At 45.3% G+C, this 24,951-nt stretch overlaps 1 protein-coding gene across 4 annotated transcripts in view; it reads left to right on the forward strand.

Annotated features, from left to right (window-relative positions):
- The window catches only part of dicer1 (dicer 1, ribonuclease type III), a 52,934-nt gene that overhangs the window by 22,060 nt on the left and 5,923 nt on the right, over nt 1-24,951 (forward strand). For 3 of the 4 annotated variants that reach the window (XM_048227280.1, XM_048227281.1, XM_048227282.1), the window contains 11 exons: nt 691-844; nt 972-1,154; nt 1,279-1,384; nt 1,688-1,863; nt 4,761-5,553; nt 7,425-7,577; nt 9,351-10,272; nt 10,558-10,826; nt 12,997-13,159; nt 13,314-13,389; nt 14,051-14,201. In XM_048227280.1, the coding sequence (XP_048083237.1) occupies nt 691-844; nt 972-1,154; nt 1,279-1,384; nt 1,688-1,863; nt 4,761-5,553; nt 7,425-7,577; nt 9,351-10,272; nt 10,558-10,826; nt 12,997-13,159; nt 13,314-13,389; nt 14,051-14,201 (3,146 nt within the window). Of the gene's footprint in view, nt 1-690; nt 845-971; nt 1,155-1,278; nt 1,385-1,687; nt 1,864-4,760; nt 5,554-7,424; nt 7,578-9,350; nt 10,273-10,557; nt 10,827-12,996; nt 13,160-13,313; nt 13,390-14,050; nt 18,765-24,951 lie in introns of those variants that run through there. The other variant, XM_048227283.1, reaches the window with a different exon arrangement.

Here is a 24,951-nt window from a genome sequence, read left to right on the forward strand (position 1 = left end):
CGCAGAGCAACAAAATCCACCTCTAACAAGCCCGCACTATAGGCAGGTGTCCAAGCCTGACCGACAGCTCTGCATTTTCTCATTAAACTGAATTTGTGTGAGGTAGTGGATATCAACAAAATCCACCTCTAGTAATTCCAAACTAAAGGCTTGTGCCATTGCATTTTCGTGATTGAGTTAAATTGTGATGAATTTGGTAGAATTATGTTCCGAGTTCTGAAAGAATACATGCACCTCTTCTTTGAGATGTTTAATTCAGGTGGTCAGTGGTAGTATTGCTGAGGTCATTTTGGTGGACCACATCTGCTGTAGTGGTCCCCGGTGCAAACCACATACAACTGGAGACCAAGCGTGCACAGCCAAGGTCTTTAGGATTGAGGCCTAGAGTGCGAATATGGCTGACACGGTTCTTTTACTGCCGTTGTTTACTTAACTAGTGCCAGTTTAATTTGTTGAATATGCCTAGCCACTTCAGCTGTGTGTGTGTGTGTGTGTGTGTGTGTGTGTGTGTGTGTGTGTGTGTGTGTGTGTGTGTGTGTGTGTGTGTGTGTGTGTGTGTGTGTGTGTGTGTGTGTGTGTGTGTGTGTGTGTGTCACGCGTACATGTACGCTACCTTTTTCCGTTCGGTTTTCTGACCTGTGGTTTGTGGTGTTTGGCAGCTCTTTGAAGTCTGTTCTCTTGTTTTCCTAGTCGAGGATTCCAACACTCTGGATTTGGACTTCAAGTTCATGGAAGACATTGAAAAATCGGAAGCTCGTATTGGCATCCCAAACACCCAGTACACCAAGCAGAACCCTTTCACCTTTAAACTGGAGGATTACCAGGATGCAGTCATCATTCCAAGGTGAGATGGGAATTACATTAACATTTCCAATATTTTAACACATTCCCACAAGGAGTAACAACAAATGTATTACTCGGGGTCAAGCATAGACACAAACGGAGTCTGACTAATTAATTTTGTCCATCAGGTATCGCAATTTTGACCAGCCTCACCGCTTTTATGTTGCGGACGTCTACACGGACCTTACCCCGCTCAGTAAATTCCCATCGCCGGAATATGAGACCTTCGAGGAGTACTACAAAACCAAGTACAACCTGGACCTGTCCAATCTCAACCAGCCGCTGCTGGACGTGGACCATACGTCCTCAAGGTAAGGTGGAGAAGGAAGACCAGGGGGGTGGGGGTGGGGGGAGAATACATTTCACGGCTGAAATCCTTCCCAAGCAGGATGCTGACCGTGTGTGTGTGTGTGTGTGTGTGTGTGTCGCTGGCAGGCTGAACCTGTTAACTCCTCGCCATCTGAACCAGAAGGGAAAAGCCCTGCCCCTGAGCAGTGCTGAGAAGAGGAAGGCCAAGTGGGAAAGCCTGCAAAACAAACAGGTAATGATTTCCAATCTCCAGCGCGGGCCGAGCCCATCTGGGGAGGCCAGGACACGGTGGTCCACGCATCTTGGGGGCTCTGCTCGCCACTAACGTTTCTCATTAAGCAATCACACAATACAATGCACACACACACACACACACACACACACAATGACTCACACTCCTCCCGAGGCTTTGCCTATAATTACATTTTTGGGGAATCTGGGTGGGGCGAGGTTGGTTGTTGGGTCATTGGAAATGTCAGCTGCACATGCAGTCCCTCTAACCTCCCCTCTCTCTCTCCCCCCCCCCCATTCTCAGATCCTGGTTCCTGAGCTGTGTGCCATCCACCCGATTCCCGCCTCTCTGTGGAGGAAGGCGGTGTGCCTACCCAGCATTCTCTACCGCCTGCACTGCCTGCTCACTGCCGAAGAGCTGCGATCTCAAACTGCCACGGACGCCGGCGTTGGGGCCCAGAACTTACCCCCTGACTTCAGGTACCCCAGAACTTTTACCCCCTGACTTCAGGTAGGAAGGAAGGCCTTGTGTAGTGCAAAAATGAGGATTAACATTTAAGCTACAACGCAAAGGAGACCTTAGGTACGAATTAACACTGCATCACTCAATACTCTTAGCAGAGGGATGAGAGTGCAGAAGGTTGAAGCACTAGTCCGCGTGGAGGAAGTGGTAGAAGGAGGAGGTAGAGCAGGGAAGAAGAGAAGAAAGAGGAGGTAGAGCAGGGAAGAAGAGAAGAAAGAGGAGGTAGAGCAGGGAAGAAGAGAAGAAAGGGATGTGCATGTTAAAGCAACACCAAAGAGTTTTTTCCACCTTAAAATAATGTTTCCAAAATCGTTTCAGTGGTTCATCAACTCGTAACAGGGTGAACGGCACTTCTGCATTAAACCGCAGCCCTCTATCGGCTATAACCGCAAGACTATGTAAGTTTGCCAGATCGGGTAGCGGATCTGTAGTTCGATGGAATGAGACATAAGAAACTACAAATTTGACTTGAGTTTGATGTCGCAATACATCGTACTTTCATAAATCATGCAACTTATTTCTACCTTGTCTGTGGACATTGTTATTTGCAAAGCCGGTGCTGGATAAACAAATAGCGTGCGTGCGACAGAGGGCAAGTTCTTTGGTGTTGCTTTAAGTGTGTTTGGTTGTTAAAAATGTTAGGAGAGGAAGTACGCCCTGGCAAAAATAGTCATCATGGAGGTTAGCCATTAATCCAATACCAATCATGTACATGTATAGTTCTATATCTAGTTCTGTTCTAAATCATAAAAAAATATTTGGATGTCTCCACAAAAAATGCATGGTTGGTTTTGCCAAGTGCAAGTAATGGGATAAGGTGCAGAGAGCCTTTCCTGATTGGTCAACGTTTTTATATTGATGTTCCACACAAAGGATGGATGGACAGCTGTTGAACTTTGGGATAATAAGCTGAATAATGACCAGATGTTGCTCTGGAGGACAGCATGTGGCACAGGTCCAGTCTGACTCCATATTAGGTACATTTCCATTGCAGAAACTCGGGGCATGTCCCAGGTGGCGTTGAGGTTGAATAGGAATGGTCTCCTGATTGTCCCTTTCAGAATTTATGTTTCCATTGCTGTGTTGGAACGGCACGACCTTCTTTGCTCTTTGATTGCATTGTCATTTTTCTTCAGAGGCAAAAGTTTTTGCTCGTTTTTAAAGTGAGTGTTGTTGTCCTCCACTTGTGTTGCGTTCAACCAGACAGTCAACCATCACTGCAACCATCACCCAGCAGTTTTAAAGCTATAGTGTGTAGGTTTAGGTATTTTTGGCGAGTTTAGAGATAGAGGTCTCAGTAGCATACAGACATCACACACAACATGCACTAACAGCAGAAAAAGTTATACAAGTATATAATATAAAAACTATAACTAAGCAATAAGGACAGTAGAAGATAAAGAATACTAAAATACAAATTATACTAAATAACACTAAATCTAAATCAAGTCTAAAACAGTATCCACATAGTTTGCTTAGCGGTGATTAAGCATGAGGTGCTTGCAATGACTGAGTCAGTGACTGAGCCTGTGATTCTCTGTGCATAGTAAGGTAAGGTAATGTGCTCTGTGTGACTGAGTGTCATGGTGATGGTGCAAATGAATAAGTCCAACAGTGCAAGAATAAAGTCTTTAGACCAGCATAAAATAAATATGGACATATAAGAGAGTAGACAAGGTAATATAAAAAAACTATATCAGTGCAAGTTAGAGCTCCCTCTAGAGTCACGATGTATTTATATGTTACTCTGCTATTGTAAATAGCAAAGTTCTCGTGACTTATCCCCCCTGTTCACAATGCAAATGCTTTAGTTGTGGAGGTGAATGATTAACAACGGGCAAAAACTATCCCCAAAGAGCTATATCTACTGACAAGGTAATGTTTCACGGTTCTCGCGAGTTTTGGCGGGGCGCCACTCTTGGAAGTTGCATGGCTGGTTTTCTCGGTAGGGGCTTAAACGATTTGCCTATTACAAGTTCGTTTACCATCATAAAGGTGTAAATCTTGCATAGTGTGCCTTTAAGGGGCATTTACACTGACATGCTTTTGTATATGTATAAGTATAAGTATAAGTATATATACTCTTTTGATCCCATGAGGGAAATTTGGTCTCTGCATTTATCCCAATCACACACTCAGCACACAGTAAACACAGTAAACACAAAGGTGAAGCGCACACTAATCCCGGCGCAGTGAGCTGCCTGCAACAACAGCGGCGCTCGGGGAGCAGTGAGGGGTTAGGTGCCATGCTCAAGGGCACTTCAGCTGTGCCTACTGGTCGGGGTTCGAACCGGCAACACTCCGGTTACAAGTCCGAAGCGCTAACCAGTAGGCCACGGCTGCCCTTGTCACCACCAAACACGCTAATTAAATGTTTACCCTGTGGACCGATGCGTCTTGACCGTTGCAGCGTGTCCAATATGTATGAGTGAGGCGTGAGCAGCTAGCTATTTGGCTTAGCGTAAAGTGTCCAGTGTTTCCCACAGAATGGAATTCCATTTGTGGTGGTTAGCTTGCAGAATTAACTTGAATACAACAGTTTTTAACAAATTAGCACAGCGTGGTTATGATGCTAACCAGATTTAAGCACAATTTAGTACAACCTGGAAAATCATTGTGTGGTGGTCAATGTTGATATTGTGGTGGGCCGCCACAAATAAGTCAATGTATGGGAAACACTGGTGTCATAGCATAAACATGTACTCAGTCAATTTCCACCCTGCCTTTTGTAACACTCATTTGAAGTCCCCCTCAGTGCCCCATAGATGTGCCTCCTCCAAAAACAGGAAAAGTGCCTGCCTCTCCTGTCCTCTGGAGTCATTGTTCCCCTCTATGTCTACTGCTTCATGTCCAGGTATCCCAATCTGGATTTTGGGTGGAAGAAGTCCATCGACAGCAAGGCTTTCATTTCCTGTCCCGAGCACAGCGATCACTGTAAACACGGATCGCCGTCACCGACGCCCTCTGACCCCGAGGAGACCCCCCTACCACACGAGAACTGCAACGCACCAGACGAAAAGCTAGAGCCGCCCTCGCCCCCCCTGTCGGACACGCTGCCGGCACCACGGCTGCAGTTGCCGCAGGAGGGTCGAGGCGACCTTCGAGACTGCGTGTGCTCCGGGAACCTCCTCAATGGCACCGGACCGGAGACTCTCGAGACGGCGGCGGCAGAGGCGGAGACCACTACCTCACTTCCTGTGCAGTCCCCTCCCCCGAGCGGCGGCGCGCACCAGGCCCAGCCTCCACCCCTGGCCAGCCATGAATGTAACCCAGACGGGACCCCGGACCTCTGCGACGGACTCGTGAAGCAGAAGAAGAAACCTACCTCAGACTGTTGCCCCGCTGTCGCCATCGCCACCACCACCACCGTCGCCGCAGCAACGACCCCGCCCCCGACCCTCAGCACCGCAGCACCTTCGCCCGCCCCCGGTCCCACGCCGGCAGCGGTGGAGTCGCCAAAGGCGCTGGGCCCCAACCCCGGGCTCATCCTGCAGGCGCTCACGCTCTCCAACGCCAGCGACGGCTTCAACCTGGAGCGGCTGGAGATGCTGGGCGACTCCTTCCTCAAGCACGCCATCACCACCTACCTGTACTGCACCTACCCCGACGCCCACGAGGGACGCCTGTCCTACATGCGCAGCAAGAAGGTGAGCGCGTCGTCACGGTCACACGTTTTACACTTTTTCTTCTAATGATAGTTGAGGAGTAAGCCAGCGTTCTCTGTATATTTGTGTTAAGGAAGCTCTTGATGGTTCATCTAAAGTATTAACCTTCCTAATATCAATTATCAATAGAAGGGTTTGTTTTTAAGATTTCAGCAGATTAATATTTTGTCCACAAGCCTTTTCTCTTGTTGTACACACCTGATGATGGAGGATGGTTGGCCTGTGGCCTTATCCATTCCTTTACTAAAGCGTCCCCTGTGGGTTGGGTTCAGGGTGTAGGCTCAGCCCTGTGTAAGGTTGGGAAGTTCAGCTTCCCTGTGTAGGGTTGGGGAAGTTCAGCTCCCTGTGTAGGGTTGGGGAAGTTCAGCTTCCCTGTGTAGGGTTGGGGAAGTTCAGCGTCCCTGTGTAGGGTTGGGTTCAGCGTCCCTGTGTAGGGTTGGGGAAGTTCAGCGTCCCTGTGTAGGGTTGGGTTCAGCGTCCCTGTGTAGGGTTGGGTAAGTTCAGCTTCCCTGTGTAGGGTTGGGGAAGTTCAGCTTCCCTGTGTAGGGTTGGGGAGTAGTTGAGTAGTAGTTTAGTTAGCTGAGGTGGGTATACTGTGATCAACCCCAAATGTTAATACCAATAGTTGCCTATTTTAAGTGGGTATACACAGCTGAGTAGTTAGGGGTGTGCTGTAATGTAGTTTGTAGTTAGCTGAGGTATGGATCAAAAAATAATATCAGTAGGGTGTAATGATATGACAAAAAAAATATTTTTTTTTTGTGATTTTGACTATAACGATAATTAGTCGATATCCTTTAAAAAATTGTTTTTTTGTTAAAGTCTGAGTTACTTTACAGTTCATTATTTATGAATAGCATCATTACAATAATAACCAATAACCTAACCTGTGACTTTTTAACCAAATCAACCAATGCATTGTCACTCTGACACATTTCCAATTCTGCCCCACTTGTGTGTGTGGCAATGACATGGTCTCTTCCAGCTACATTAGAGAAGATGAATAGGCCGAACAGTTTCGAAAAGAAGTCTCTGAAGCTGAAGTTCCTTTCAAACTTTTTTATAGGATTCACTGTAAAACTAAGAGCAGACCAACAGAGTAGCCTACATCTCAGTTATTTCCCTTCTATGTTTTGTTTTAGAGCAATCAATGAGGCTAGCATTCCAAGTTACAGAATAGAAACTAATGTGTTAGCTTATAGCTAATGTATATGAGAAATCCCATAGAGATGCTAACGGTTAGCATAATCGGTGCAACGAGATATTTAGAGCGAACTTCAGTCCATTTACAAAAGAGTTACATGAGAATAGTTATTTGTTTACAACTGACTATTAAAATACTCAAAGGCTAATGTTTTCTCTCCATATAATACCGTGTAGGAAAAAACGTGACTGTCTCATCATACAATGCTACTTGAACAGAAGTAGCCGCATAAAATCCCAAGTAGGCTACTCTCGCTCTCGCTGCACAAAATAAACATTAGGCTGCGTGGGACAATGTTGTGACCCACTAGTGATCACGTGACACTTGCTCTGCTGCACTTCTCCCACATACATTCCCAGGAGGTAGGCTATCTTCTATGAGTGCGTGATTTCGAGTGTTTTTCCCCCAAAGTAATTTAAATACTCGATAATGTCAATTTGCACATCGTTAAAACAACAATCACGATATTATCGCAGACGATATATATCGCCCACCCCTAATATACAGAGATGGTGAGGCTGTTAAATTGGTATATTGCGTAGTCCTGCGTATCACGTAGACTACACCACTGAGCTGGATGCAGAGGAGACATTAGGTGAGGTAGCAATTAATATTACATCAATCAATACTCTTCCTACCTCTCTCTCAGGTCAGCAACTGTAACCTGTATCGTCTGGGCAAAAAGAAAGGCCTACCCAGTCGCATGGTGGTGTCCATCTTCGACCCGCCAGTCAACTGGCTGCCCCCTGGCTACGTGGTCAACCAGGACAAGAGCAGCACGGACAAGTGGGACTCGGACGAGGTAGGACTCAACTCATGTGGTGAGAGGTTTATAAAAAATAATGACGTGAAACTTTACTAAGTTCTCTTTAGATATATAATGATGACGTTTATGCCAAACATCGAAAACAGGCCTAAGCACCTCTGCTTGTCAAGCAATAACATTGATTCTGACAGTGAGCCAAATTGGCAATACTGTTGACCTGTTTTTTAGATTCCGTTTCACAGATTCATCTGTATATTATTGTTGTTTTGTATGTATTGCATGTTATGTTATTTACTGTTTATATGGCAGAATCAAAGTTATTCCTCAGTCGAATGTAATTAGACCTGTTTTCCGGTGTAGCCTTCCTACGTTAGGCATAAACCTCATTCATCCCTTAAATGTGAATGTGTGCATTCATGCACCTTTTTATACCTGAAATGTGCATAGAAATGTGTCTATGGCTATGCAAATGAAACCATAAACTTAACTAAGTAACTAAGGGCACTTCTACTAGATGAGGTACTGTCCTGAAGTCTTTCTGCCCTAAACACACAGATCCTCAGCTTTTGTGTATGCCTTGTAAGTCCTTTGGTGTAGTCTTCTCTAGAGCCACTAGGGGGCAGCTTGGTCCTTCCTGTCAGGTCAGGGCAGGCCTTCGCAGTGGAGTCTGAGCTCCGTGGGCCTGCTGCAGTTTGAGCCACAGCGTAAACACAAGAGGTCTTTATCTGTCGTTATGGCGAAAGCCTGGCCCCGGGCCTGACAGGGGTTTTCAGACGGCCCTCGGGATTGTAAAATTTGAGTATAGAGTAGTCATAGTTGTAACAACCCAACGAAAGTGGATTTTGGGCCCATCTCCTACAACAACAACTTGTACCTTGTATTTAGAGATTAAAACCCTACTCATTTAGAAACGACTTCAAAATGCAGGCCTTGTTTTGGATGGAGTTGTGTGTTATTATGTTTTTGCAAATGTTGGCCCAAGGTCGAAGTGTAGCGTAATGGATTTTATCGCCACACACCAATTTGAATTTAGTTCAGCAGCACGGAGGCCCTTTCACGTCTCAAAATTCCCACGTTTTACTGAAGTGTAGATCATAACTGAGTGGGGCAATAAAAAAAAAAAGCCAGGCAGACCTCAGACGTTAAGTCGGGTGATTGGAAAATTCTCAGCATCCAACACGCTGAATTCCAAACAGGTTCGGTGGGTGTTTTTTAGAGCTTGATTTCCCCTCTTCTCCATTACTGAGGTCTCCCCCTGTGGTTGCAAGAGTGCGTGTGTACTGGCAGTTCGAGCCCCTTCGCCAGTCGCTGCGTAATTTTAAGTGTCAGGTCCCCATGTTATTACAATATTAGGTATCACAGCCATTAACATTTTAATGAATATGCATTTGCCTTTTTCCCACATGGTCAACTTTATGAGCTATTAATGGCATAGAGATGATATTCAGCCTGTGTGTCGGCTATTGGGTTGCCTTACTGTCGTGAGTCATATGGTTGGCACTGCCCGGGCCTGCACACACACACACACACACACACACACACACACACACACACACACACACACACACACACTCTCTCTCTCCCTCCCTGAACGGCAGTAACGCTCTGGCTTTCGCCCTAAACCACTTTAAAGTGTAATCTCCATAGAATGCCCCTTCCGAAGGGCTCTTGCCACTGCTGCTTGAGTCATTGGGTGTCAGAAGTGTCGGAGTCCAGGAGATGGCGCCGTTTGTTATTGTTATTATTTTAGTGTTATTTTAGCCAGTTATTTTCATCTTTAACGCTCTGGTGGGGCTCCTGTCTCTGCAGACTAAGGACCTGGCAAACGGGCGAAGCGCCATCGAGGACGAAGACGACTACGACGATGACGACGACGACGAGGACGACGAAGAGGAGGTGGCGGAGGTGACTATGGGCGGCGGCGGAGGAGGAGGAGGAGACGCGAACCCGCCCTGGAAGGAGGTGAAGGACGGGAGCGTGAGCGCGGAGGAGGAGGAGCTGGAGTACGACCAGGAGCACATCCGCTTCATCGACAGCATGCTCATGGGCTCGGGCGCGTTCGGCAAGATCTCGCTGGGCACCTTCCCCCCGGCCGACCCCTGCCCGCAGTGGCGCGCCCCCCGCAAGTCCCCGCTCTTGACCAGCGCGCATGCCGCGGGGGACACTGGCGGCGGTGGGGTCGGTGTCGGCGGCGCCGAGGAGTTCGACTACAGCTCCTGGGACGCCATGTGCTACCTCGACCCCAGCAAGGCGGCCGAGGAGGACGACTTTGTGGTGGGCTTCTGGAACCCGTCGGAGGAGAGCTGCGGCGGCGAGCTGGGCAAGCAGTCCATCTCATACGACCTGCACACGGAGCAGTGCATCGCCGACAAGAGCATCGCCGACTGCGTGGAGGCTCTGCTCGGCTGCTACCTGACCAGCTGCGGCGAGCGTGCCGCCCAGATGTTCCTCTGCTCGCTCGGACTCAAGGTGCTGCCCGACGCCAAGGCTGGCGAGCTGGTCGTGGCCTGCGTCGCTCACGGCAACGGCCAGAGCCCCGGCGAGCCGCAGTACGGCTGGCTGCAGATCCCGCCGCGCTGCATGTTCGATCATCCAGACGCCGAGCGCACGCTCGTACACCTCATCTCTGGCTTTGAGAACTTTGAGGCCAAGATCAACTACACGTTTCAGAACAAGGCCTACCTACTGCAGGCCTTCACCCACGCCTCCTATCATTACAACACTATCACAGGTAGAAACACCTACTACTCCTACACCATCACAACATGGCATAAACACCTCCTATCACAACAGTTCGTCAATTAAGAATTAACAACCGAATTATCTCATATGTCTATACATTTTTGCAAAACAATGTTATGTTAGTTCTCTAAAAAATCTTAAAACATATGCTGACTGATGGGGTCCAAGCAGTAGGAGGCTCTTAGCACCTTAGACAAGTTTTAGACAAAACAAGGGGTCTAGGCTGTCCAGCCAATGTATGAAATACACCATCTGCCCTGTGTCCTGTCCACAGATTGTTACCAGCGATTGGAGTTCCTCGGCGATGCAATTTTAGACTACCTCATAACGAAGCACCTTTATGAAGATCCGCGGCAGCATTCGCCCGGTGTGCTGACCGATCTGCGCTCAGCCCTGGTCAACAACACCATCTTCGCCTCCCTGGCCGTGAAGTACGACTACCACAAGTACTTCAAGGCCGTCTCGCCCGAGCTCTTCCACGTCATCGATGACTTTGTGCAATTTCAGCTGGAGAAGGATGAGATGCAAGGCATGGACTCTGAGGTGAGACCCCGCTCTCTCTCCTCCCTCTCTCCCTCTATTCTCTCTCTTTCTCTCACTCTTTCTCACCCGCTTACACACTCTTCCTCTCACTCACTTTATGTTTGTATGTATATCGCACGTTTTATCTGTTTCTCTCTCTCTCGCTTGCTCGCTCACTTTCTTTGTGTTTCTCGGTCATTTTCTCATATCTCGCGTTCACTTTCTTTGTGTTTCTCGGTCATTTTCTCATATCTCGCATTCACTTTCTTTGTGTTTCTCGGTCATTTTCTCATATCTCGCATTCACTTTCTTTGTGTTTCTCGGTCATTTTCTCATATCTCGCATTCACTTTCTGTCGCTATCTCTCTCTGCCTGTCCTCTATCTCTCTGGGCCCTTTGTTCTTTCTTTCTGTTTCCATCTCTCTCTCTCCTCCCTCCTTCCCCCCTCCCTCTCTCTCTATTCCCTCTCATTTTCTCTCACTCTTTCTCACCCGCTTACTATGGCTGGGCGATATGGCTGAAAACTGTATCCCGATATAAGCATTTCATATCAGTCGATATCAATAATTATTGATTTACAAAAAAAAAAAAAATCTTATTTCAGATAAGGACCAGAAGGGAAAAAAAGTCCAAATTAAACACTTTTATTTTAAACTTAACCTTCCTATGATTTTAATCACTTCAGTTATCAATCAAAGCAAACGGGGAAAAGCAACACAATCATGAAAAACACTCAAATAAATAAATGTGCACATAAGTCTGAATGAAAAGCAGCACTGGTTGAAGCCTGGAAATATTGTAAACAAACTAGCTTAATTGGCTAGTTTATCATAGTCTACTGGTTAGACTGTTCAGTTTCCCCACGTGTGTTTAAGTTTCAAATGAATACTTTTTCTCCTTGGGACAGGCCCATTTGAGTCTTGGTAAATACTTTTCCATTAGCATCGGGATTGAGATGATTAGAACTTAGCAGTCAATTTGAATGCAACAGTTTTGAACCAATCTGCTAATTTAGCCAGTCATCTTGCACGATTGTGAATGTTTGGATTACATGTGCATGCTGGAGAGAGAGAGAGAGAGAGAGAGAGAGAGAGAGAGAGAGAGAGAGAGAGCAAGGACTCATTGGGAGTCTGTGGTGAGGTAGGCCTACTTCTATCGCCTACTCTGGTAGAGTTGCACATACTAGCTACAATGCAAGATATATTTAGCTTATTTATTTATGGACAACGTAAGGAGGTGTGTGCTATCGAACATATTTTTTTTTTTATTGATATCGATTACATGTCTATTGCGATACATATCGCTATCGTTTTATCGCCCAGCCCTACCGCTTACACACTCTTCCTGTCACTCACTTTATGCTTGTATGTATATCGCACGTTTTGTCTGTTTTGCTCTCTCGCTCTCTTTCTATTTGTCTCTCTATCTCTCTCTCTATCTCTCGGCCCTTCCTTCTCTCTCTCTCTGGCTGTCGATCATTCTGGGCCCTCTGGTAAACTAATCAGACCCACAGATCACATGACATTTTGTTTTGCTTTGTTCGGTCATGCTACTTATTTGCATTCAAAACTCTAGTCCCGGTCTCAGGCCATCATTATGTGAATTCTTTGAATTTGTTTTTCTTTTTTTGGTGATGCAGTTGGATTTGATTTGTTTTGAAATGGTTATCTTGGCACCGAATCTGCCCTTGTTTGACTGGAAAGCTTTTAGGCCTAAGGGAGAACACTGGATACAGTAAGCGGAAAGACAAATTAATTTCAGTACACACACACACGCACACACACACGCACACGGCGCACACACACACACACACACACACACACACACACACACACACACACACACACAGAGTTCCTCATTGTAAAACTAGATGATTGCATCTCTGCAGACTTGTGCTCGGGTGTGGTGTAATGGTAAAGTGTAACCGTAGCATTTTAGGCCAGCGTCTTGTTTGAAGAGAGAAACACACAGTTCATCATCATTTTTTTGTTTACAATTTGTCACTATCCTTTCATCACTCTGTGACTTGTTTGTGAGCGCGTGGTTTTGCGCCCCTCTCCCTCGTCCGTCGTTAGGTTCAATTTGAGGGAATGGCGAGCGTGTAACTGTTTGTTTACGTCCCGTGCGGGCTTCTTGCCTCTCGCCGGCGAATAAACAGGAATCTAAACCCCCTGCTGTGTTCCTCCTCCAGCTTCGCCGCTCCGAGGAAGACGAGGAGAAGGAGGAGGACATCGAAGTCCCGAAGGCCATGGGGGACATCTTTGAGTCGCTCGCTGGAGCTATCTACATGGATAGCATGATGTCTCTGGAGACTGTTTGGCGAGTGTATTATCCAATGATGCGGCCACTTATAGGTAAGAAGGATGGCCTCCGCAATGTATACAGTCATGGTCAAATGTCTTCTTTTATTGAAATGTTTGGCCTTTATTTGTGTATGTGGGTGGGTGGGCGGGGGTGTGTGTGTGTGTCTGCTGACATTTTGATTTTATTTCATTTTTTCCGCCACAGAAAAATTTTCTGCCAATGTTCCTCGTTCTCCGGTGCGTGAGTTGCTGGAGATGGAGCCAGAGACAGCTAAGTTCAGGTGGGAATCGCACACACACGCGCACACACACACACACACACACACGTTCTCCGGTGCGTGAGTTGCTGGAGATGGAGCCAGAGATGGCTAAGTTCAGGTGGGAATCCCTTCTCAGATGTAGCCACAGCAGGTTTAATGATGCCCATCACTCACACTCTCTTTCTAACACACACACACACACACACACACACACACACACACACACACACACACAGACACAGACACAGATTTCACCTTTCCATACATTGTGCATTCCATACAAGATGTATAAGGAATCAAGATATACTGTAGGCCATTGTTTAAGGTGTAATGCAGGTTGCTTACTGTGGTGTGTTGTTGTGACTGCATTACTCCGGTTGCCATAATGACACTGCATGAGGTCACATGGTGTGGTGATGTCAGGAAGCACACCTGTAGCTATTATGCCTGTAATCAGAAAAGTACAGAAAAGCCTTTTTGTGTTTTTCCTCCCAAATGCAGACAGCAGGTACTATAGCAAGTTAGAAGTGTGTAGTCCTGTAGTTAAGCAGTTATAGCCCCTACTAACCTCATCTGCATAGATCTGCAGAAAGACACATTTTTCCTAGTCATTGTTCAACCTGTTTGCCAATGTGTTTGTTTGTTTGTTTGTTTATTGTTGTGTTTGTGTGCCCCTGCGCAGCCCTGCGGAGCGCACCTATGACGGGAAGGTGCGCGTGACGGTGGAGGTGGTGGGGAAGGGCAAGTTCAAGGGCGTGGGCCGCAGCTACCGCATCGCCAAATCTGCCGCCGCCCGCAGGGCCTTACGCAGTCTCAAAGCCAATCAACCTCAGGTCCAGACCAGCTGAGCTTATCGCACACACACACACACACACACACACACTCTCACTCATACACCCATACACCCCTGCTTTCGACACCAGTCTCCAAGTAGCGAAGACATCCTGGCAACAACGACTGTGCTTTTTTGTTTGTTTCCCCCTTTTCAGAAAGAGAACGACTTTGCAAAGTTGATTTGATTTACCTTTGTTTTTGTTTATTTTTTTATTTTATTTTTTCATTTTGCGAAAACACAATCCGTACTTCCCCTCGTCCTCCTCCCAGGTTTTGTATTTTCCATCAGAAATGTGGTTTATTAACACATTGCTAGTGTCCAGAAGGAGAGAAAGGTCAGGTCTCGCTTTTTTCTGGGTTTGTTTGTTTGTTTGTTTGTTGTTGTTGTTGTTTGTTTGTTGTCTTTCCTTTTTTCCCCCTCGTCAAATTAACCTCTGCTTAAAGTTAGTGGGTAAAGAGGCTTATGCTTAAAGTAGTGATAAAATGTACTGTGGAAACGTATCCCAAAACGGAAGAGAAATAGAAACGCTAACTCCTCAGTCGGTGCACTAGTGCCAGTTTTAAAGCGGTTTTTACAAATGGTGTGGCATAGCAAGAGACAAGGGTGTTCGGAATGCAGTCGGACAGACCACCCTTTGGGCAGTGAGGTATCTTAATCGTTATTGCACTTCCACTAGGGTCTGCTTGTGTCTTCAGCTTAATCGTGACCATTTTTGTCTGATCAGCACCAAATCTGTAATTTTTTTTTTTTTGCCTTGGAGAAAGGAAAAACAGTTCTCCCTCATATCCTTTGTCACGGATAGGAATTCAACATTCCCAATGTACTGTCATTGAAATTGTTTTTAAATGAACAGCACTCGAAGTTGCATGTTTGTGTTGCTATATGTTATCATAGCCAATTGGATGGATTATATAAATGCTGTAGTGCTACCAATTATGTGTAGAGAACAATATGAGATGTTTATCACGACACAAGTCGCTATCATTGGTTTCAATAATGTCTTTTGATACCAAGAATATTTACATTTCGTTTTTGGTGATTATAAGCATTAGATGCTCCATTGACTGACTTATTTAGTTTTGATATTATAACAAAAAAAAGAGACATATCACTTGGGAAATATGCTGCAAATTTTATATAAAAAAAGTTTAAAAAAATAATTGGATACTTCTCTGAGACACAAAGCACCTTTACATACAGTCTATGGGACATTCAATATTTTTACTAGACAACTTGTATCTCATGCACTTCACTTACCAAAGCTAAAGTTGATGCGACGTCTAAAAGGCTTCATGTGAAATCCGACATGAGTAATTCACAGACATAGGCACATGGAAGCCAGCCTGTTGTGTTGTTTTCATTTAGGTAAAACAAGTGACAATAACCTTTTGTCTAGCTTTTGATTTGTGTTAATAGGCATTCTTCACTTGAATACCTCAGTTAATTGCATGCATTTTCTTTTTTTTCGGTGCTATGTTTATTATTAAGCTTGAATTTCTCATCTTTTGCACTGTAACTATAATACCTCTTTTATTTTACCTTTTGAAATCTGTTGGGTTGGTTGTCCTGTTCTGTCAGCAGTCAAAGTTTGCCTAATTGTTGTTGTTTTTGTTTTGTTTGGTTTTGTTTTGTTATTTCAACCTCCCCTTGTTTGGAATTAAGGAATTCGTGCTCAAACACCATGGAAACGCGTAGACATCAACGAGCACATAGGAGCCTTCTGTCTTGCGTTAACACGTTCTTCTGTCGAACTTAGTTGGCTCGTGGAGCGACCAGAACTGCGACGCTGACGTGATGTTCACTTGACACTTGTGTTGATGGGCGATTAACAGGTTGCACTCACCAGTCTTTGATTTACCTCGCTAATTCTAGCTTCAATCACTTGAAGCTGTTCTCATCACCCTTCTTCTCAAAGTCGTACCAGTTTTCTCTAGATCTGTGATTCTCCTAGGATTACCAAAATGAAAATGGAAAAGAAAGAAAGAAAATAGATTTACAAATTTGAATGCAGTAGTGAAAAATTTGAATTTGATTTTTTTTCTTCCTTTTTTGTTTTAAATGCTGTAGTCCAATCGGAACGATTCAGGAATGGGCCATTGTGGAAAAAGGGGCAAGTGGAATTGCAAAGGCACATAAATACCTGGATGTGCTGCTACCTCACAATACTGCAGTCCGTTTCTCAAAAAGTATTTGAGTCAATCATGGTGAATACAGTTAAGGATTATTCACCCATATAATGGCATCAGGGCATCAATACATATTCATGTTCGCTTCGACCATATTTTCGATGTTTAGTTGGAAACTGGCAGTGTATCATAAACATATTTGTACGTAAACGACACTTTTTTTGCACTGATGAGACATTCCCTCAAACTCTTCTCACCCTTGTGTATTTGTACCAGAGTGTGAGCTTCTGCGGTGCCTTCGGTCACTGTGCTCCCAACTGAATACGTCGCCTCCAGCGATCCTACCTGTACTGCTCGCAGTACCATATGTCGGTCGTTACAAAACGAGATGCTCATCATTCCAATGCGCATGGGTAACAAGAGGGATACAACTTCCCCCTAGGCCCCTCAGTCCCTCAGTGTTGGCCAACCACAATATTTTTAAAAAAAAAAATAGTTAATAAACGTTTTATGGATTCTGTCACTTGAGTGCATCCTTTCAAAACTTTCTGTTGCCACTGAGATCTAAAGTAGGCATTTGTTTTGGCCCACCAATCGAGTGCAATCCTGTTTCTTTTCTCAGGCAAGAGTTGAGTGACCGTTACAAGTTTGTCAGTTACGATTCAAAGCCTTTTCGTCGATTCGCTTTTTTGTTTTTTCGCAAACTCAGTACCTGACTAGGGTTATTCACTGAGCTCTAGCATGAAGGTAGAGAATCTGAGTGATGTATCCTTAATACCCTCTGATGCTCGACCCCAGATCATTCTACTTAGTTTCCGCCTGTTTTTCTGTTACTGTCGCATATGGCACTCATTTAAAATCCTATCGTTAGTATTATATGGTAACAGCTTATTAAAGAATGTGAAATCACTGATATGGTGCCGCACCCACACAATCATTTCTTCTCACAGAAAGGACTGTAATCACCTGATGAAATCTTGCAAGCTAGATTCCCGCACAGCAAGCGACTCTGGCGTGGACTCGACCCTAATCGGGCCTGGACCTGTGCTAAGCCCAGTCCAGACCCGTTCAGGGGCCTCTCCAGTGTCGGCCTCTCTCGAGGTTAGGGCCTAGGTGGCGTGATTTGCCTACGATCGGAGTGTTATGTTTTAGCCAAAAAAAAGAAGAACGAAGCCTAAACTAGGTGTCATTATTCCTCGCTGGAAATGTTGATCTAAAGGTATTCCTCCATCACATGCTGCCGACTGGGTTTCCTCACTGGCGGAGATTTGTCTTTCTTTTTTTGTTTGTTTTGTTTTAAGTTTGCTTTTTTTGTACATGTAGCACAAATGAGCATTGCACTTGGGCGCCATACTTTACCTCATGTCAGAAAGAAAAAAAAAAGTGTATATATATATATATATAATGCCGTTACGTTTAAAGGAATAACTTGTGGTTTTGGCCTTGCTGCTGTTTCAATTGCTGGTATCTTACAATTGTATTTAAGAAAATGCGATCAGAAAGCTACAACGTGCCTGCAGGTCATCTGATAAAATACACTGTAGAAGAAAAATGTAGGGAATCTTTACAATCTGGGGCTCAATGTATGTCTTGTGTATACATTATGTCCAGCCTTAATGTAATACCTTGAATATAAAATTGTAATATAACCCACAAAACTACCAAGTCCTATGACAGGCATGACTTGAATTGTTTAGTCAATGACCCCCCTCTCTTTTTTGTTAGATTACATTTGACAAGGTAGTACCAGATGTTATGTAGTGCATGTGGAAGACCCCCTCCCTCCCTCCCTCCCTCCCATACGCACAGACACACACACACACACACACACATACACACACACACACACACACACACACACACGTAGCCCACTACCCCAGCCATCCTCTGGTCATTCTCCTAAATGTAATGTAGAGGTCTACTTCAACCACCCTCAGCCCCAGCAATTTCTACCAAGGGCTTGTGTATCAATTTTTTTTCGGGGGGGACTGAACTGAAGGCCTTCAAGTATAAAAAGAATATCTATTTAAAAGATAAAGATGGATAAAAAAAAAACATTATGATAAACAAAAAATTTGCTGTCATATTAAGAAGAGAAGTCATGTGATTAGGGAACGGAATGTGACCTGGACTCTTGCGGAGTGTGAATGTGGGTCGAGGGGGCCGATCACCAGCTGAATGAAGCGAAGGAAAGCGGAGAGGAGAGTGTTATCTAGTCGTTTTTAACGGGGAAGGGAAATGCCCACCATTTCCATCCCATCTGCAGCAGATGTTGTTTTAAGGGACAGGAGAGACCTCTCATGCATACTGTAAATGTGCTGCAATGGTTTGCGGTCTGCACCTTATGGGTCACAAATACCTTTAATATTTCCCCCTTTTTTGGAAATAATTGTAGCTGAGTATATCTACAATAAAGTTATGGTATGGTCGTTCAACTTTGCCTTGAATTGTCTGTTTTTTGTGTGTTGTGTGTGTGTGTGTGTGTGTGTGTGTGTGTGTGTGTGTGTGTGTGTGTGTGTGTGTGTGTGTGTGTGTGTGTGTGTGTGTGTGTGTGTGTGGGTGGGTGGGTGGGTGGGGGTGTGTGTAAAAAGAGGGGAGGATACGTGTTTGTGTGTTTCCTAAGTCCTCTTAAGATTTCAACTTTCAACAAAGTTCAGGACTCCTCTACTTGCTAAACTTGTGTTTTATGTACTGAATTGCGGTGGTGTCAAGTCGTATTTGGCACTCTATATAACTTTGGCTAATGCCAACATAAAAGAGCTGGGTTTTCTTTGGAAGCCGAGGTGTCGGTTAGCTCATTCTCGCTCCCAGGCTGCCGTGGGTCCGTGGGGTACGGTGCCAGGGGAGCGCTGGCGTGAGTGTGCTCTGGAAGCCCTAAACCACCTCTCCGTCGTTTAATCACCCACACACAAAGGCTCAAGTTAGAAAGCAAGTGGGCATGAACTTAATAAGTGAACTTGCCTCCTCATGCTCTGCGGGTAGGTTTTACAGTTTGGAGGGCTTTCATTCGGCGTGCGCAAAATTCTGTGTGTGTGTGTGTGTTGGTGAGTGCCAAGAGGGGAAAGTTAAAGCCTGGCCTCTGTGCTGGTGAGGTGAGAAGTGACCTCACGCTTTCAGCTGTGCAAGCATTCTCTCTCCCAACGCCTATGATCAACTTTTTATTCAAAAAAAAAAAAAATTTTTTTTTTTTGACCGCTGAATTAATTGTGATGTTGATGAGTTGACCCAGTTCAATCATAACTGTTTTAAATGTGCTGCAGTCAGGTCTGTTTCCCACATTCATATTAATTAGATAAGAAGTATTTGTCTCTCAACCGTATCGCTGCATATGTTAAACATGTTATTGAATGAGAGCGGCTCTGTCAGAGGGATCTCCGGGAGAGAGGGGCGAGGTACTCAAGCAGCCTGTCCCTGGTGGATGAAAGCAAGGAAAAGCAAATTTCATCTTGAGTTATTACCCTCTCCTCTGATTAAGTGCCTGGTGGGTGGTAACACATGTGGGTGAGGGGAGGTAGCAGAGAGCAAGTCAGACACTGTCAGCTGGTCTGGGCTTCAAGGTTCAGCAAGACTAGAGCCGAAATAATAATAATAATAATAATAATAATAATAATTTATATATAATACAAAATATACAAATTTGTATATAATGCAAAGATATACTACTGTTCAAAAGTCTGGAGTCAGATGCCCATTATTAGCAACCATTCATTCAATGTACCAATGTACCAAAGGCACATTCTGTTTACTAATCTGATATCATTTTAAAAGGCTAACTGAGAAAACATTGGAGAACCCTTTTGCAATTAAGCACGTGATGTAATCTGAAAACTGCTGTCCTGAAAAAAAAAACCAATTCAACTGATCTCAGCTGGTATTCTGTCTATAATGGAGTGGAATGGAAATTTGTGAAAAAATGGAAAGTGGCCCCAAACTTTTGAACGGCAGTGTATGTATAAACAAATATTGATAAAAATATAATAACAGGACTGATCAGAGAGGAGGAGGCACGGACGCTATTTGCATTTGTGTGTGTGTGTGTGTGTGTATGTGTATATATATATATATATATATATATATATATATGTGTGTGTGTATATAAAATGTATATTGTATGTATGTATGTGTACATATGTGTATATGACCTGTAAATAGCGTCCGTGCATCCTAGACTCGGCTCAGTCATGAGCTGATTTGTTGAATAAGCCGAGTGTGGGAATGCCGGGGTAATAGTGACTTATTACCTGTGTTGACAATGTGCAGGCTCGCGCTGCGTCAGTCCAGCCGTTTATTCTCCTGCTACAAAAACAAAGAGATGACGAATAAATACGCAGAGGCCTCTCATTGTGTCCCGCCCGCCCCACTCGCTCTCTCGCTCGCCGAAACTCCAGCTGACCCTGAGCGCCGGTCCCCAGCTAGCGCTAAACCGTCTGTCACTCACTACACACACACACACTTGCACAACTTGCCCTTTTGCCCCGGGCGTCTTGATTCTCTCTCGTGCCGAGACTGGTGTGGGGGGGTTGAGGTGACAATCGAAATTGAGCATAGCGGGCATCCTAGGCACTGACCTTCCTGGACACACACACACACACACCCACACACACTCACACACTCTCACACACACACACACTCACACACTCACACACACACATATCCACGCCCTTAAAACACATCACAAATACTCCCTCTACACACATACACACACACATCTTTATTTACTTTTCCTCTTTTCGTTTGACCCCCCTTCTCTCTCTTCTGTAGGATTACAGTGTGTTGCAGTCAGACAATTACACAGAGCAGTCCAGTGGTGGGTTATTAATGTTTGAGCTTACTGATGTTCTTTCAGCTTGTGAGGGAGTCTGGGCTTCCTCATGCGTAATTGGATCCAGCTTCACTCACCCTCAACTGGGGCAACGCTGAAAAAGAAAACCCCTCTGTAAAGAGAGATAGCCAGTGCATTAGGCCCCTGCTGTGCTAGCTGTGTGTGTATTTTTTGTTTAAATCAGCAATCATCTGTGGTATCTTTGCTACCCAGTCCAGTACAGCCTTTTTATTAATGTAATGACTGTGATTTACAAAAGCAGACTCAACAGAGGCAAACACATATTTGATTCGGAAAAGTTAAGAGTTGATTATGATTAACGACGCATGGTCTGAATCCTGCAAATTTCTCTTATGAGTAAAAAAAGAAAATACAAAGCATGCCAGTAGTCCAGTCATATATCCTGGAGATATAGATTTTATCTCAAGTAAGAGGAGTGAGAGACTTCTATTTTCTTAATGCCCCTACTAAATAAGCTGGGTTTACCCCGTACTAGTGGCTTCACAGATGATGCATCTTCTTAAGCCATCAATGTCTGCAGCTGCGACAGAAATCAGAGCCCCTCTAAAGACTAATTTTCATGTGTGTGAGGAAGGATTCATTTAGTCAAATCAACACTTTAAGTTGTTGCGCTAACGCCCCCTCTTTGTAATCTTGATCTGTGCGTTGCATGTGAAAGGCTAGGCCCATTGTTAGCCGCTCCTCGCCGGCCCAGCGTGTGAAGAGCGCTGACCATCAGAATAAACACTTAGGCCTTAATCCCACTATCTCGTAAAGCTGTTCCATTAAGGAAGTCCGTTGTTAGCCGGCTAATGCGCTAGCAGGCCTTTGTCCTGGGGCCGGGGATGGATTGGTTTATGGTAATGGTCCCCCATCTCATTATGCATGGGCAGATTTGGAGGGGGCCCTGGCTAAGGGCCAGCTTCTCCTCACTGGGGCTCAATCGCCTGGCTGTTGATTCCACTGATTAAGAGAGTGTGGGCCATGGAAAGAGAGAGACAGACAGAATGTGTGTGTGTGTGTGTGTGTGTGTGTGTGTGTGTGTGTGTGTGTGAGAGAGAGAGAAAGAGGAGGCTCAGAGAGGTCAGCCAATCAGCCTCATCTGTCTGAGCTGTGAGCTGGGACAGTGCTGTGTTTTAGACACAATACAGGCACAGCCGCAGTCCTGCGTGTGTTAATGTGTGTGTGTGTGTGTGTGTGTGTGTGTGTGTTATTTAATCATGAGTGTGTATACCTCAGCAATTCTCTTAAAGTGGATTTGCATGACATTATCGATTCTTTTTCTATTGGTAGTAGTAGTGGCAATTGTAATTGTAGAGGTGGCTAATGGTTGTACCAACAGTAGTATTAGTAGTCCCAACACCTGAGTAGCGGTAGCTGTTATATTACTCAGCCTACAGCTGAATAGCTCAGCCATAACACAAGCATTCTGCTCTCTGTATCATCACTGAATAAACATATTTACTTTGATACATTTGCTCGGCCTAATCAGTCATTTCAGTTTTTTATTCCTGCTGCATTAGGGGAGAAATCTGTCGTGTGATTGGTTGTCGCCGCCAGCTGTTTCCCCGTTGAGTTTCCCCCTCCCTCATCTTCAGAACGTGTCGACAGACACAGCTAACGTTCTTCGCTCGAGCTGCTTACGAGGTGTGTAACGGTGTCGCCGGAATATTGAAATGAGGTTTGACCAAGGGGGGGTCCCCGGGAGCGCAGCGTAGTGGACGCGAAAGTAATTAAAAATCGTTTGGCCGCTGCGCCTTGATTTCCCGGTGTAATAACAGTGTTGGAGCGGGGTGCGGCGTCGGTAAATTGCCCCCACTGTTTGCTGAAGGGAGTAATGAGGGGCAAGGGGACCGGCGGCCATGTCCTCCTCATTTGCCTCAAAATGAGAAATGTCACGTCCATCTCCAACTCAATCACGCCGGCCGCGTAACGCTGATGCGTGCGGTGTGGAAATAGAGTGCCTCGATGAATTTGTAAAAACATGGAAATTGGCTCGCATGATAGGGATACTTTATCAGTTTTTTGTCATTTTATATTCATCTGTGTGTGTGTGTGTGGGGGGTGTGTATGGTGTGTGTTAACTCAGTCTTTGTATCCCCTTCTCTGCTATGTCTCAGACCCGGTAGAAACCACTGATAAGGAGCTGATTTGACATGGCAGTTTATAATTCAGCGCCGGTTGGCATTGGTGTGTGTGCGTTGGCGCAGCTCTGTAATCTCTCCGAGGGGATAGTTCCTCCTTCAGCCTCAGGGCTCATCAGCGCTGGAGAGTCCATTGTTCTGTCTGTGGCCTGTGAGATTGGCCCGGCCTTCCCTGTCACTTTGCGTTCATTCAGCAGAGTGTCTCAGTGGCTAATGCTGAACATCGGGTTTGTGGTCAACAGCAATACCAAATATGTTCCCTTTCATCTGAAGGCAATTACCCTTGGATGGTCAACCCCCGGAGCATAACCAGAAACAATGCATTTGTTGAGCGTTGATACTAAACAGCCCTGCCCGCCTGGACCTAACAACCCCAGAAGTATACGTGCCCTTGCCCAGTGTTCACACGCTGGATGTGTGTGTGTATATGTGTGTGTGTGTGTGAGCGTGAGACAGAAAGAGGGCCGTCCTGGGAGGCCAGCAAGGGAGATGGACAGGTCCACCCAGGCAGATCACACCTTTCGCCACTCACACACACTTGACCTGGATTCCTACTTTCTTTCTCCTTCTCTCTCTCTCTTTCTCTCACACACTGTTCAGTTTTTTCCTTACCCTATCTCCTCTTTTTCTTTCTCAATTTTCTTTCTTTCTTTCTTTCTTTCTTTCTTTCTTTCTCTCATTTATCCCCCCTCAGTTTCTTCCTTCTTTTTTCTGTCTGTATACCCCCCCCTCTCTCTCTCTCCCTCTCTCTGTCCTATGTCCAAGCCTTGTCATTGCAGAGTAAATACTAGCAGATTGCATGTAAATCCCCCTCTATCTCCCTGGCCAGTGACCCCTCTTTTTCTGCCTTAATGATTATGTTCGGGTAAGCTAATGCCTGGAGGTGCACCGGAGGCCTATTTTGGTTATTGTTTAAATGAAAACAGGCAACTAGGTATTTGGTGCAGTGTGCACAGCTATCAGCCCGTAAGAGTCTCTGCTTGTCGAGGGGTTATTCGGACCAGATGTGTGGAGGTGGGAAGAATCTGGAAGAGGAGATTTGTTTTTGTTTAACGTAAGACTCTGTGATCCTTCCTGTCCGAGAGAGCAACTGCGCGCTGATGTGAACTGTGCTCCGACCTGCCAGCGTCGCCTAGGGAACAGCACCTTGTCATTTAAGAGCGGAGGAAATACAAACAGGCGCCATGTACTTCGCAAATCAACTGCAAATGACAAGCCCCTGTCACAAGCAATGTCCATCCCGTGTGTGTGTCTGTGTGTGTGTCTGCGTGTGTGTATGTGAGTGTGTATGTGGGGGAGGAAGAACCCAGAGAGAGCAGATTTGGTCCAGCTAGGCCTCCATCTCATGTTTTGTCTGAAGACGTGTCATCTGAAAGCTGAATAAATGCCCTGATTTTGTTTTGCGATTCAAAGCTAGGAGTAACTCAAGTCAAAAAAGCTTGATTATGCTCCGCTGCGAATGACAAAAAAAGAGGACCGAATTCCATCAGGCGTGCATTATTAGGCGAAGGATGGAATCAAATAATTGTTGTGTGCTGTAAGTATTAAACCGCTGCAATTTAGGTGTCTATTTGAATTAGGGATTGATCACTTCACATTTTTTACAGGGGTATCAAGTTTGTACCACAAATTGTGAAGTACCCTGATACTGACAAT

The sequence above is a fragment of the Alosa alosa genome, chromosome 19 (assembly GCF_017589495.1).
Source record: "Alosa alosa isolate M-15738 ecotype Scorff River chromosome 19, AALO_Geno_1.1, whole genome shotgun sequence".
Taxonomy (NCBI): Eukaryota; Metazoa; Chordata; class Actinopteri; order Clupeiformes; family Clupeidae; genus Alosa; species Alosa alosa.